Raw genomic sequence first — 15,760 nt, 5'->3', positions numbered from 1 at the left:
CAAGTAGCACAATGGTTATTGCAAAATGGAAGCAACATTAAAGCTGCAAGGACACAGGACCTGAACATATAGTCACACAGTGGACAGACATTGAGGAAGTGCTGCTGGGCAGCTGAGTAAACATGTGACAAGAAATGGAAGCACTCCACCTGTGGAGGAGCCTGCCATCACCACGAAGCACTGGGTGTAGTCAGGTCTCCCTCAATAGGGGGCACAATTGACAACATCCTTGCACCAGTGAATGACAAACCGCTAGATACAGCAACAGTCTGCAGCTTCAGACTGCTGGATGCCGGATGTATAGAAGATAATGTCCAGCATTTCCCTGAAAGCAAATGGCACAGTTGTCCTCATCGTGCTCACCTGGATGTAACTATTAGATTTTACTGAGAACCTCCTACTGGACTGCAGATCCTCAAAGCTTAGACTTCCCAAGCAACTTTGGTGGATGTGGCCAACTGCTGGGAGTTCTGCCTTCCTACTATCCTCTACCCCCTCTTCCTCCCAACAACTTTTTCTAATCTGCATTGTATCTGTTAATATTATCTGTGCTGATCAGTTATCATGTTACCTTTACGATCAGGGGAATCTTCACTAACACACTCATGTTTGGGGTAAATTAGATCATGCTGAAACTCTGAAGTCAAGACAAAAACCTTCGGTGCTAGGCACACTACTTGCTCGAGACATTGATCACTGTAAGATAAACCTTAGAACAATCTAAACACTTGCTGATTTGGAGCAAATAACCTGTAACTAATTCATTACTTTAAACAGCAGTGGCAGGATTGGAGTTTGGGGATCCTTCCTAAACACAGAGATGTTTTGAGTTGTGTGAGTTCAAGAGAGCTCATTAGTGGAAACATCGGACTCCGGTTTTACGGTGCTGGCATTGACTCAGCATTGGATGCTGAGTTACTTAATGATCTGCCATTCTAAGTATCTCTGGCAGCCGTTGGCTCACCTTAGCAACGTGGCACCAGGTGTAACTTGTGCCACAAATATGCATGGTCACATTGATCAGCATATTGGAATTAATTTGATAACCATGGGCCCAAAAAAAGAGAAAACTTGGGAGCCACATGTTGCAGTCACAGAATTCTTTAAGTACTTTTCTTTTGAATAGGTGTAAATTTTACATTTTAATGTACGGGGAAAATATTTTTTACATTCCTTTGGTATTAGTATAATATTGCTGTTATAAAATGTACATTGTCAGTGTCATATAAAGGTTGGAAAAAAGTCTTGTGTACAATGTTATGTAAAAAGAAACATGTTGAAGATTGTGCTGTTATAAGATAATGGTGGGAAAGTGATAGTTTCTACCATTTACTGTAATCTCTCCTCTCACACATCTCTTTTGATGAAGTTGTTGACATGTGGTTTGTCACTTTTCACTTAAACATTGGCATATTCATCAGAATTCTGTCTTGCATAAGACCACGAGCTTTATCAGGGAAGGAGAAAAATAGTTGACGTTTTAATATTTTGTTTTTGCAAGCCAATTTTTCCATCTGTACATGATCAACTATTTGGAGATTCTACTATTGGAGTAATGTTCTCTCTACCCTCCCCCTCTCCATTATATTCATTGTATCCATGAGTTTTATCCTCGGATTTTCACCATTCTCCACTTTGTTTTTAAATTATGAGCCCTTTAGCTTTTAATCCACAGTCATTTTTCCCACATACGATGGCCACCAGCCTGTCAAAATGCTAGTTACTTTGAATAAGAGTACTTGTCTAAACTAGTCAGTAATGTGTTTTCTCCACATGTGTTGAAAGACCGTGTTTCCAGCATTTTCTATCTTTGTTGCCTATTGATTTGTGCGAGGATTCTATTTGTCAGTATAGGGATAGTTATGTGGGGTAATGTAATGACAGTTTTTTCAAGATAGAATCTGTTCTATATAATTCACAAACATCATCACTGAGGTGCTATGTTCACTTTAAGAGATGGTGTCTGAAATAATGACATCAGTGCTTTTGGTTTGCTCGTAATGGTAACAAAGGGCTGTGGCTTTTGTTAAGCACATCAAATGACTTACGTGTTTTATTCACAAAATCCTACAATGGTGACTCTGGCGATCTTAGAACCACTAAATGACATGTCAACCAATGCAGTCGCTTCAAAGCTGCCAGAGTTTTGGGAGCAGTTACCGAGTGGTTTGTACAGGCAGAAGTCCAGTATGCGCTGCAAGAAATCACCATGAACAATACCAAATTTTATGACATTACAATATTGTTAAGTAGTTCCACTGCAGTCAGAGTGGGGTCTACTAGAAGACCTGCCTACATGTGATGTTTCTCACTCTGAAGACTCACCTATTACGGTTTTTGGACCGTCTGAGTCTGAGTGCGCCAAACATTTGCTGTCCTTGCCCGTCATGGGTGACGCTAGGCCTTCAGAACATGTGTTCTCTCTTGGGCAATCACCATCCTAGTTTTATTTTTAGAGAACTCTTTGTGCAACAATTGCCTAATCAAAATTGCACAACCCTCACTAATGCACCCATGAGGACTACAGGGAGCTTGCTAAAATGGCCGATAGTCTACACTCAGCTGGGCCGAATGCATCATTTCTCCTGCTTTCCCTGTCTCTATAAGCCCTGTCAGCAGAGCCTCCAGCAGACTCACACCCATGACTCCGAAACAAACAACATCTGGTTTATGTTTTTTTTTACCACACATGCTTTGGCAGGAATGCCAAGAAGTGCCGAGTGCATTGCAGCAAGACATCAAAGGTCTGTGAACACTGTGGGTTCCAGCTGCCAGGGTCATCGACTGTTCATTACGGACACTCTTTCAGGACCACGCTTCCTGTGTGGCACGGATGCTCAGGTGAGTGTGTTGCCATCATTGCCCATTGATTATAAGCCAGGCAGCAACAGATCCTTGCTAAAGGCTGCCAATGGCAGCTGGATCTGGACGTATGGGACACAGCACGTGATGCTGTGCTTCAGTGGATGAAACAACACATGGGACTTTATCTTGGCTAAAGTTGCTAGACCTCTACCCGGTGCCAAAGGGCTGTTAGTAGATCTTATGAACTGTCAACTTGTGAACGCAAAAGACTTTGGGTAGTTATTCTGTACCTCAAGCCTCACCAAGCCCACTTTTTCCAGTACATGGGGTTGAGCATCACAGTCCCACAACTGGCTCGCTGGTCCGTGCCGGTGCGCATAGACTGGACTCAGAAAAGCTGCTCAGCGCAAAGGCTGAGCTTGCTAACATGGAAATGCTTGGCACTGTACACAACTCGATTAGCCCTTGGCTTTCACGCCTCCACGTGGTCCCTAAACCCGATGTGCTTACATCCATGCAGCAACTATTGCTGCCTTAACGAGGCCATCAGCCCCAATCAGAACCTGGTCCAACATGTTTAGGACTTTCAGCACGGTTAGCCGGAAAGATAATCTTTTTCTGAAGTGGACTTAGTCAGGGACTACCATGAGGTGCCTGAGTGCACTGAGGGTGTTCCCAAAACTGCTGTTACAACACCATATGGCCTATCTGAGTTTCTGCACACGCTGTTTGGGCTGAAAAATGGAGCACAGACTTTTCAACGGCTGATAGACTCTGTGTAAAGACTTAGATTTTCTTTTGTTTTTACTTGGAAGGCATACTTATCACCAGCACATCCAAAACCAAACATTTATCACATCTCTGCACACATTTCAAGCTCTTAAGCCAATGTGGGCTGATTAATAACCCCACTAAATGCCAGTTCAGGTCGTCTACTATTGACTTTCTCGGCCACCACAACTCCTAATAAAGTACGACATGTCTGCTAAGAAAAGTTACCACCAGTATGACTTTTCCACTGCCCCGCACTACCAAAGCACTGCAGGAGATTTTAGGTATGGTGAATTTCTGTCACTGTTCCATTTCACGAGCCACTGAACTTATGCTGTCCTGGTATCGTGCTCGTAAGGCAATGCCAAACTCGCATGTTTGATCGGTCAGTAGATATGACCAGAGCATGTAACAACGCCAAATGAGCCCTTTCAAACGCGATCCTACAGGTGCACTGCTGCACGGCAGCAATGCCATTTGTCCTGCATTTTGGAAGTCACATACAGCTAATGTGAATTCACAAACATCTTCTTACCATGGTGGACGGTGCCACCAGGTGGCTAGAGGTTGTTCCTCTTGTATTGATGGCGGTTGCAGACGTGGCTCGTGCGTTCAACACCTGGGTCACTCAGCTCGGCATCCCATCTGATATTTCTTCCGATAGCGGTCCCCAATTCAAATCAAACCTCTGAGCTACAATGGTGTTAAATTGCAGCATATCACCCGCAGTCCAATGTCCTGTGTGAGCGATTTCACCATTCCTTAAAGGCTGCTCTGAAGGATGAGTGTTGGCACAATCATCCTCCGTGTGTCCTACCAGGGCTCAATATGGCTCCAAAAGAGGACCTGCAGTTCTTCTCATCTGAGTTGGTGTATGGGCAGACATTACAGGTGTTGGGTGATCTTATTCCTGGTCAGTGGCTCAGCAGTATTCTGCACTCCTTGGTAAACTCAATTCTTTTACACCTCTTCTTACTTCCCATCATGGCACACAGCACTCTTGAGTTCGAGTTGACCTACCTTCTGCCTCATCATTTCTGTCTGCCATGACACACATCAACATCCCCTTATGACGCATTTTGGAACTGGGCAGAAAAAATATATTGCAGATAGTGTTATGTACCCCTAGGGGTCATATCCCTATGAACTGTGCTTTTAAAAGAGAGAGCGAGAGTTGTACATCACAAGCACCTTGTTATTAAGACAGAGAGAGGTGAAGACTACTTTGAGATGGTGTTATGGTTTCTCTGCAGCATGTTTACACTTTTGCAAGAACACTGCCAGCTTCTGTGTTCTTACAGAGAGAGAAGGGAGGAGCTACTTGATGGACAGCTGGTGTTCAGCATGGTGAGATAAATAGAAGGTCAGCTGGTAGGCAGACAGACGCATGATTTTGGATACTGGATGAACTTTGTAGTGCCCGAGGAACGGTGGGTTTTTGGAGGATCGATCAGGAGGATTGATCAGTTGCTCTCGCAGTGTGGAAAAGGAGTGACCGGTGGGGAGTTATTAGTATGTCCAACCCTCCGCTGGGTTGATAACTCCAGCACAGGAAATGATCCCCTTGTTGTGGTCACATTCGGTGACTTCTAAAGGATTTTGGAGGACAACGGGAAGATCAACAGCATCAGCTCAGCTGAAGAAATAAACACCACCCTCTCTCTCTCCACCACTACTCAACTCAATACCACGAACTGAACTGAACTTTACTCATCACCATAAGACTGTATCCATTTACCCCTAGGCTTGAAGAAGCTTGGTTTTTCTATTTCCACACTTGTATACATATAATCTTTGCTAACCTGTTTAATATATCTGAAATTATATTACTGTATTGTGTAGTTACTAGTAAATAGTATTGGTGAATAGCAATACCAGACTCCAAAGTGTTTTCCATTTCTGCTGGTTCTTTAATCCGTCACAGGGTACATGACAATAGGAAGGGTAAACCTGAATGTATTTGTGGAGATTGTTTTAAACCAGCCCACATGAACCTGGATGGTTCCACTACCATACTCCATACACCACAACATGACCGTGTGTGTGCCAGCATACCCGTGGATGAGGCAGAAGCACTTACTGTCACCCCAGCCAAGCCACATAGGGCTCGAGTCAGACAGACTCACAAGTCTGGGAGGGCCTGTGTAGGGTAAGTAATGAGTGACAAGATGACACATATTGTTCATCATACAAACTGTTCTATGCAATTCACAAACACCATCAGTGAGTTGTTGTGTTCACTTTCAGAGATGGCGTCTGATGTAATGATGTCAATACAGTATAATGTTGTTGGTTTCTTCATAATAGGAGTAAAGAGTTGCAGTTTTGTTAAGCACATAAAATGTCCCTCGCATGTTTTATTCACAAAATTCTACATTAACACAGGAACAAAGGAAGTTGATCTTACACATTTGCAAAAGTGCTAAGTTGTGAAATGGACTATTATGAGCCAAATCAGGCAAATATTGTAGAATGCAATTGGTGATGCCTCCAAGGAATTTATAATTGGGGTCTCCAAATGTTTACACCACAAACGTCAGTGCTAATCTAACCGGCAGAGTAAATGGGAGGAGACAATTGAGAAAGAATTTTCAGTGAGTGGTGAATAGGACTTTATTTTGGGGCAATTCATTGGGAAACTTCCCTGAAGATTCCACAAGGTTGTAGTGTGAATTGCCGAATGACGCACAGTTGGGAACTGTGGTGGACTAAAGAAACTTCTAAGGTTGCATAATTCAGTAAAAAGACAAAATATAATTTTTTAAAATATTAGCTTCCATTTTCTCAGGTATGTTGGATCACAATGTGATGGAGGTTGTCTAATAGTTGCACAGCATTCCGGTTTGATGTCATTTGGAGTTCTGCATTTAGTTTGGGAATTTCCCCTGCCCTGAGATGCAATATAGCATAAAATGAGTGCAGTGCCAGGGCTAGAGAGTTTAAGTTACAGGCAGCAGCACTGACACATTTTAGTAATTTAATTGAGGAGTTTAGACTGATTATTAATTATTAAAATAATTGATATTGCGTAGTTGGGTCATTTTCTCGACAGTGTAGTTCAGAACAAAGGGATACGACCTTAAAAATAAATCTTACTCTACGGATGCGTGCTTAAAGGAAACATACTTTTTAATTTTGTCTCTCCTAGTGAAAAAAAGTTGTTGCATCTTGTGTACCTGAAAAAAATTACATTAGAGGTTGATTTTGGAGGCCATTGATTTTAAGGGCTGTTAAAATATGTATGTGTCCTTTGTATTAATTTAATAACGTACAGGTTTAGGTGTCTGGATTGGCCAACCTGTTACAGTACTATCGAAACAACTAAATGATTCAGTCTCTCCGGGTTAAGATATTTTATCTGAAATATATTTCTTATATTATTGGACAGGCAGCAGAATCTATTGATCATTTAGTTTAGAAAATGGTCAAACAAGCTTAGTCACCTGCAGTTTTCCAGATTCCTCAGAACTTCAAACCAGCAGTTAGTGAACAACCGGAAAAAAATGTCCCTGGCGATATTTTGTTTCTCTAAGTTTCTACCAATCTCCTGAAGTTGTAGCAAGTGATTGAGTGATCTTCCCTGCAAATTGTACGTAGCTATTTCATGAATTGCTGTATAAAATGTTGATTGGCTATTTTCATTGCATCTGTCTGACACTCATTTGGAATTAATTAAGAGAAGTACAAATAAGTTATTGATACTGAGGGACTATTGTTGGATTTTAGAGGCTTATGTAATTTAACACAAGTCTTTGATTCTCTGAGACAATCAGAAAAGTATTTCTACTTCAAGCATCAAAGTAAAACATTTACAACTATTATGTTCAAAGGCTAAATCTGAATGTTATGCAAAAAAGAAACTAACAGGTGAATTGGTTTATTACTATAACCCGTGCAGAGGTACAGTGAAAAACTTGTCTTGTATATCATTCAAACAGATCAATGAATTACCAGTCAATGAATTACAACAATACATTGGGGTAGCACAAGGTAAAACAATTACATGGAGCAGAATGAAGTGTTACTGTTACAGACAAAGTGCAATGCAGGTAGACAATAAGTGCAGTCATTTCAGAGTTGACTGTGAAGTCAAGAGACTATCTTAATGTACTAGGGAACTGTTCAATAATCTCGTAACAGCAGGATAGATGCTGTCCTTGAGCCTAGTAGTATGTGTTCAGGCATTTGTATCCCCTACCTAATTGGGTGGGGGCGGGTGGTTGGGAGAAGAGACAATCCTCAAGTTGAGTGGAGTCTTTGATTATTCTGGATATTTTACTAAGGAGGTGAGAAGTGTAGTCAGACTCCATAGAAAGGAGACTGATTTCCATGATGTGCTATGTTGTGTCCACAACTCTCTACAGTCTCTTGTAGTTGTGGGTAGAGCAGTTACCATACCTGGCTATGATGCATCAATTAAAAATTGTTGAGGATTAAAGGGGACATGCTGAATTTCTTTCGGCTCCTGAGGAAGTAGAGGTGCTGGTGAGCTGTCTTGGCTGTGATCTCAGCACGGCAGGACTAGGCTATAGGTGATGTTCACTCCGTGAAACTTGAAGGTCTCAACTCTCTTGACCTCAGCGCTGTTGATGAATGCTTCAATGATCAGCTTTTTGTTTTGTTGATACTGAGGGAAAGGTTGTTGATAGGTCACTAGGTGTCACAAAATCAAATTCTGTTGTCTCTAAGTTAAATTTCGCTACAAAGGTTCAATTGAATTGAATCAAAGATTTATTATCCAAGGAAAATAAATCTAATTCTCTTGTAAGTAATCCAGAATTTAAGAAATCTAATCTTTCAGCAAAGTTCCACAGCATTATTTTTTCCCATAACTTAAATTCCTGATTCCTAAACCACCTTCTTGGGTTGTTTCTTTACCTTGAAATAAGACTATGAAAAAGAATACTTTTTAAAATTTACATTTGCAACTGGTTCTATATATGATTCGATTCTAAATTTTTTCTGTTTCCCAGTTTTTTGTGGATTGACTTCAGTGGACTTATGTCTAAATGTAGCACAGTTTTACTGATTTATGAAATAACCTGCTGTGAATAGCCAGTTGTATTTGAGCTCTGTTTCCTCTGAAAGTTGGTACAATAAGTGATAAATCGTGATGAGTTACGCACAGTTACAGCAGAATATGTCGGTGCTACAAGGGTTTTGTAGTTCACTGAAGCTTGAGCTTATGAATAACTTGTTTTAAGAAACTTTGTCTGAAAATATGTCAGTTAGGAAGTTGGAGGTTACTTGGATTAATTTGCTATCTTTACCTTTTTGTGCCGTGTGATTCAGACTTGGTGTGTATGAAGCTTGTCGAGGCAGAGCAATGTTGTGTTAATGATGTCAATGACGTGATGTGTTGTGGTGCAGTGCAGTATATGATCGTCCTCTTTAGCCAGTGGTCCCCAACCTCCGGGCCGTGGACCGATACATTGCCGCGAAGAATACAGCGGTACAAAGTAGCCAGAACACACCCAGCACATATTTAAGAAGAAGGCCGAAATAAACAAGCTAATTAATTACCTTATATTCCATCTGGGTAGCCTCCAACCTGATGGCATGAACATTGACTTCTCTAACTTCCATTAATGCCCCACCTCCCCTTCGTACCCCATCCCTTATTTATTTATTATTATTATTATTTTTTTCTTTTCCCTTTTTTTCTCTCTTTTTTCTCCCTCTGTCCCTCTCACTATAACTCCTTTCCCATCCTCTGGGTTCCCCCCCTCCCCCTTTCTCTCTCCCTAGGCCTCCTGTCCAATGATCCTCTCCCTTCTCCAGCCTTGTATCCCTTTTGCCAATCAACTTTCCAGCTCTTAGCACCATCCCTCCCCCTCTTGTCTTCTCCTATCATTTTGAATCTCCCCTTCCCCTCCCACTTTCAAATCTCTTACTATCTCTTCTTTCTGTTAGTCCTGACGAAGGGTCTCGGCCCGAAACGTCAACTGTACCTCTTCCTATAGATGCTGCCTGGCCTGCTGCGATCACCAGCATTTTTTATGTGTTAATTAATTAGGTGCCGCCCAGCACGTAAATGTTGGCCCAGGTCAGGTTGCGTCGCCTCTGATCTGGGCCGACATTTACGTGCCAGGCAGCACCTAATTTATTAGCTTGTTTATTTCAGCTTTTTTTCTTAAATATATGCTGGGCGCATTCCAACTACTGCTGCACCACTGCATTCTTCGCGGCAATGTATCGGTCCGCGGCCCGGAGGTTGGGGGCCACTGTCTTTACCTAATAGTGCTTGTAGTCAGAAACAATCTGGTAGAATGGCAACTCTATTATAAATGATTCAATAAATAAATGCTGCTTGGAAGGCTGCTTGAAAACTCATGGTATTCGGCCTGACAGGCACAGATCTTTAGACTGCAAACATAAATGTGTATATTTTTATGAATAGTGGAAGACTGAATAATGCTGATATTCAGATGTCCTTGTGCACAAATCACTAAGTTTACATGCTGGTTCTGCAAACAATTCAGAAGGCAAATAAGATGTAAGAGGATTTGCATATCAGAACTGAGGACGTCTTGGAGTTATGCAAGACCTTTTTGAGTCCGCACTTGGAATGTTCTATACAGATACTGGGGAGTAATTGTACGAGGAGAAATTAAATAGACGTTGAATCTAGATTCTTTTGCATTTAGAGTTTCTCATTTAAACACACTGAATTATTAAAGGCATGACAGAATTCTCCTGGCTAGAGCTTTTAGAACCAGGGGCCTCAATATCAAAATAAGGGCTTGGCAAGTTGGGACTGGGATAAAAAGAAATTTATTTACACAGTATGTAGTGAAATAGGAATTCTCCGTCAACCAGTGCTGTCAAAGGATCAAATGGCCTGTTCTGCTTCTGTTTCTGAAATTCTGAGCGAGCTGATCAAAAGGCAAAGAGAAAGGTATTCTTGTTCACTTAAATTTAATGTTTCTTTTAACAAATCAATTTAAAATAATTTTTTTTTCATTGTAAAATTATTTCAAAGTTTAAAAGCTCCTATCAGGTTTGTTTTGTTTTGGTCAGTACCTCTGCAATCAGCTTTTCTTCACTGGTCCATGTTGCTGAATTCTAGTGGTGGAAACACAATCTGCTTCAGGCCCAGATGGGTGTAGCACTGCTTCAGGGTGTTCCAGTATGATCCAGCCTATTAAGTGCACCAAGCAATACGATTGCTAAATGTTTCACATCAGGTATAAACACAGGGCAATCTTAGTAATATACAATTGCCACAGATTCCCCCAAATCATTTACCTCAGTGTTCCACTTCCACAGGCAGTCTTTCCCAATATACTTGTGCTGAAAAAAATAATTTTAATTTCAGTATTGAATGCTGTGTCAATTAATATTAGTTATGTAATCAACATTGATTCTTAGTTTATTGAAATCCACATGTACCACTGAAGGAACCCATGATCCCATATCCATTGAGTTTCTAGTTGAACCATGTTTCTATGGAGGTATTATTGCTTGCTTGCTTTGCATGATGAATGATGGCCAGGTTCCAAGTTACTTGATTGCTAAAATGCGGGAAGAGTGAGAAAACAAAACATTTACATCAGAGCTACACACTACATTCAGATTGGTTCTCAGTTGAAGCTCTGCCATTAATAATGGCGAGGTAAGGTTCACGTAGTCTCTGAGATTTACTGCCTACATGTTCATTCGTTATGTGCCTTGTCATATGACGTGAATGATCTTGGTCTTTCCATGAACATGATTGGTCTTGGCAAATTTATCTACAGAAGTCCCATTGCCTTCTTCTGAGCAGTGTCTTTACAAGATGGGTGACCCTAGCCATTATCAATACTCTTCACAGATTGTCTACCTGGCATAACCATGACTTGTGATATGCACCAGGTGCTCATATGACCATCCACCACCTGCTCCCATGGCTCATATGACCATGATTGAGAGGCTAAGCAAGTGCTACCTCTTGCTCAAGGGTGACCCGTAGGCTAGAGGAAAGAAGGAACACCTTATACTTTCTTTGATAGACACATACTTCCACTCCGCCATCTAAACTGTCCACTGATATACCATTTAATACAAAACATAAGATACATTATATTACATGGCTTCTTCTGTGAAAATAAAAGTGAAACTGGAAATACATTTGTGTGTCACTTTATATTTGAATTTTGTAAATACATTTGAAAGGAGAAAAATTTATCTGAAGGTTAAAGGTAGACAGGGTCATAAAGAAAGCTCGTGGCCTTCATAAATCAAAGTATTGAGTACAGGAGTTGGAATGTTATGCTGAAGTTGTATAAGACATTGGTGAGGCCTAATTGGAAGTATTGTGTGCAGTTCTGGTTACCTATCTACAGGAATGATATCAATAAGTTTGAAAGAGGGTGGAGAAAATTACAGGGAAAGTTACAGGGAAAGGTTGAACAGATTAGGACCTTATTTCCTAGAGTGTAGGAGAATGAGGGGACTTTTGAGAAAGGTAATCAAATTTATCCAACTTTGTTATGAAGGTACAGATAGGGTAAATGCAAGCAGGTGTTTTCCACTGAGTTGGGGTGAGACTACACTAGAGGTTGTGGGTGAAAGGTGAAATGTTTAAGGGGAACTTCTTTTCTCAGAGGATAGTGAGAGTGTGGGATGAGCTGTTGCTCGTGGGTTCTATTTCAACACTTAAGAGAAACTTGGGTAGGTACGCAGATGGGAGGGGTATAGAGGGCTATGGTCTGGTTCAGGTCGATGGGTCTAGGCAGATTGATAACTTGGAATAAACTAGACAGGCTGAAAAGCATGTTTCTGTGCTGTAGTGTTCTATGACTCTGTGACTTTTAACTGAATCCATTAATCTTATTGGTAAAACCATCTGATTTATCTTATTGCAGGTGTTCCCAACCTTTTTTATACCGGGGACCCCTACAATTAACCAAGGGGTCCATAGATCTCAGGTTGGGTACCCCATCTTATTTGAAAATGTAATGCACTTCCTACAAAGGAAAGTTTTAAGAAGTAAGTTCAGAGGGTAACTCACATGACTTAGTAATGACAAAGTAATTTATTGTAATCTCATACTTTATTTCTGAAATAATTGATATTGTTTTGAACCTGTGTATTTGGTCAAGTGTGTCAGTGTTGTTACTCTCCAGCGTATAATAGCGCCTTAGGAAAAGCAATTGCTTACTAAGTGCCACCAAGTCACAATTGACATATCAGACATGTATAATTTGTTTTAGCTCACTGCACACCACTTCCTCCCTCTGTCCTGAGGGATCTGTGTACTCACTGGAATCTTTGCCATGGATTAATTGATTGATTAGAGATGAGGGATCGTAGTGCAAAGAATTCACACCGCGGTCTGTAAGGAGCTTGTGCGTTCTCCCCGTGACCACGTGGGTTTCCTGCGGCATCTCCGGTTTCCTCCCACACTCCATACTGGTTGATAGGTTAATTGGTCACTGTAAGTTGTCCTGTGATAAGGCAAGGGTTAAATTGGGGATTGCTGGGTGGCGTGGCTGGAAGGGCCAGGAGGGCCTATCCTGCACTATATCTTGATCAATCAATAAGTAAAACTGGGCAGAGTGCCAGCATGACATTTTTGAAAGGCCTTATATGCACCATTCATACATTGGAGCCAATCCAAGAGGAAAGTTCTGCAAACCAATCAGAACAATAACATAGGCAAAGTTATGTTGCAAAAAGGTGAGGAAACAACTGCTACTGAGTGTTTAAAACTTTTTCTATTCTTATTGTGATAAGGTAGGATTGGTTGGGGAGAAGGTTTGTGGTTAAGTTCAAAGTAAATTTATTACCAATGAACATATATCATATACAATCCTGAGCATTTTCTTGTGGGCATACTCAATAAATCTATAGATAATAGCTATACCGAATCAATGAAAAACAGCCCAGCTAGGGTGTTCAACCAGAGTGCAGAAGATAACAAATTGTGCAAATATGAAAAGAAGAAATAATAATAATAAAAATAAATAAGCAATAAATATTGAGAACATCAGATGAAGAATCTTTGAAAGTGAGTCCATTGGTTGTGGGAGCAATAACCCCATCCACCCAGACAAATCCTCAGCATAGTCATAACTCTAAACCTTAAGATCCCAATAAAGGCAAGTAGTATTGAACTAGGTTAACGAAGGCATGGACCAGATCAAAGTTGCAGAGTCAAGTGACACTTACGCTCCAGTAACAAGATCAAGAAACACAGGAGGGATAGTTTTTCCACAGCCTGTGTGTGTGTGTGTGGGGGGGGGGAGGGGGGAGTGTGGGGTTGGGCCGGGCCAGTGTTTGTGGGAAAGTAGGGGTTAGGGTTGAGGATAAGGGTAGGGTTGGGGAATGGAAGTGAGAGGCCAGAGGAGAAAGGGGTGTGGAGTTTAGGGTTAGCGGCAGGGTTGGAAGATGGAGATTAGAGCCTGGCGGGGAGAAAGCTCAGGTTTGGGGGTGTGTAAGCAAGGATTTGTGGTAGTGTGTGGTCTAGGGTTTGTGGGAATGTGTGGGCCAGGGTTGTGGGGGTGTCTGGGCCAGGTTTTGTGGGAACAATCCTATTGTCAGAGCTCTAATTTTATAGGTACAATCACCATTTAAAGGCCTAGTTATTAGGCTTAGTTTTGACCAGTTGAAGAGTAGGTATTGTTTTTCTGCATAGTTATTAGATTTCATTTCAAAGAAGACATAGCTTCCCTACTTTGTGTAGTTTTTTTGTGATCTCTTTTGTAACTGGGTGCGTGGGGGGTGGTGGAAGGAGGGTAGTTTTCCCAGCATTACATTAATGGAGAATAGTCCTGCTCCCTTTGGGGAGTAGGTTTTGTTTTTTGGTCTAGTTCTTAGGCTTCGTTAAAAAGAAGACATAACTTCCCCACTTTGTGTAGTTTTCGGTGATCCCTTTTGTACCTGGGTGTGGCGGTGTATTGACTGTCCTGAATAATTACATCTTTGGTTCTCTCCTTTCTTTGCAGGAGCATCTGTTTTAGTTAACGCACATGATCCAGAAAAAGCCTTTGAGATTCCACCATGGAATTTTACGATGTTTTGCACACTGCAGAAGCACGGAGCTACTGAAAAACACAGAAGCTGGCAGACCCAGTTGTACAGGAATTCAAGCTGTCTCCATTCTTCGCTTAGAGAGTATATGCGAAGTGCAAATACATCACGTTCAACGGACCAAGATGGCTTTAGCTGCTGTCTCTGGAAAGAGGCTGATGCGCATTGCCCTGCACAGTTCATCAAACAAGAGAAAAGTAAGAATCTATTTTCATCAGTTGCGTTGTGTTTGTAAGTGGTTCTTTTGATTTTAAAAGGACCTTAAAAATCCACAGCTTGTGTAAACATATTGAAGGAAATCCATGTATAAAAGTCACTGAGGATTAAGTCCAAATGTGGTAAAACTAACTGATAACAGATGTGTTTAGCCATGGAATTATAATTTGCTTGATGGTAACATTGTTAACCGGTGGATTTTGTAAAAGAATTGGCAAATTCTAGCAAAACTCTGTTGAAATGGAGATCTATTTGCAAAGGATTGATTTAACACAAAAAGCTTTTATTTATTATTCACTTGAATAATGGATCAGCCCTTTTACTTTTTGAGTGTAATCCAGCCCACAGAGGTCTATAGGAAAGTTCTGATCTCTGGCACTGCAAGTGACCTTTCTCAAATTAAAATCTGGTGGCCATAAACTCAAAGGATAAAATTGGCACGAGTAGGTATAGATTGGCACCAAGCTCTAACTTTTGCTTGGACAGCTGAATTCCTGTAGACACAACAGGAACTTGGTGGGGGTGGGGAGAAATTGCCAGGACAAAACTATTAGCATTGCAGTTTATTCAAATTGTGTTAATCTGATTGGCAAGGTCCTTAGTGTGACTAGAATGGCATGTCGAACATCAAATATGCTCCACTGTCTAGTCTTAACACCTCTAGCCGAAATTAAAATTTTAAAACGTAATCTTATATCTTTTAAAAAATTAGTTTACTTAAGAGTCTTATTTATAAATCTGAGATCAATTGCAAAATTGTTCCACAGGCCATTTCCTGGTTTGGAGGGCCCAATTTATGGATACTTGTACCTATGAATGACCTCCTAAATGCTGTTAAATTCAGATGTCCACACACACTGTACATATATCTGATCCTCTGGATGTCAGACTCATTTCCTCTTTCTCTCCACGTTTAGCATATGTTCTCTCTTATTGTTGTTCTCTGATTTTGATA

General features: G+C 41.0%; 1 protein-coding gene across 8 annotated transcripts in view; it reads left to right on the top strand.

Annotated features, from left to right (window-relative positions):
• Positions 1-15,760, top strand: part of lepr (leptin receptor) — a 236,324-nt gene that overhangs the window by 12,397 nt on the left and 208,167 nt on the right. For all 8 annotated transcript variants that reach the window (XR_011888024.1, XR_011888022.1, XR_011888018.1 and 5 more), the window contains exon 3: positions 14,505-14,786. Coding sequence is in view for 1 of the 8 variants with exons in the window: in XM_072273875.1 (XP_072129976.1) it covers positions 14,505-14,786 (282 nt within the window). In the remaining 7 variants the exon portion in view is untranslated. The remainder of the gene's footprint in view (positions 1-14,504; positions 14,787-15,760) is intronic.

Source organism: Mobula birostris, chromosome 12, assembly GCF_030028105.1.
Source record: "Mobula birostris isolate sMobBir1 chromosome 12, sMobBir1.hap1, whole genome shotgun sequence".
In the NCBI taxonomy this organism is placed as follows: Eukaryota; Metazoa; Chordata; class Chondrichthyes; order Myliobatiformes; family Myliobatidae; genus Mobula; species Mobula birostris.
Note: the sequence above shows the minus strand (reverse complement) of the source record. Positions and strands in the feature narration are given on the sequence as shown.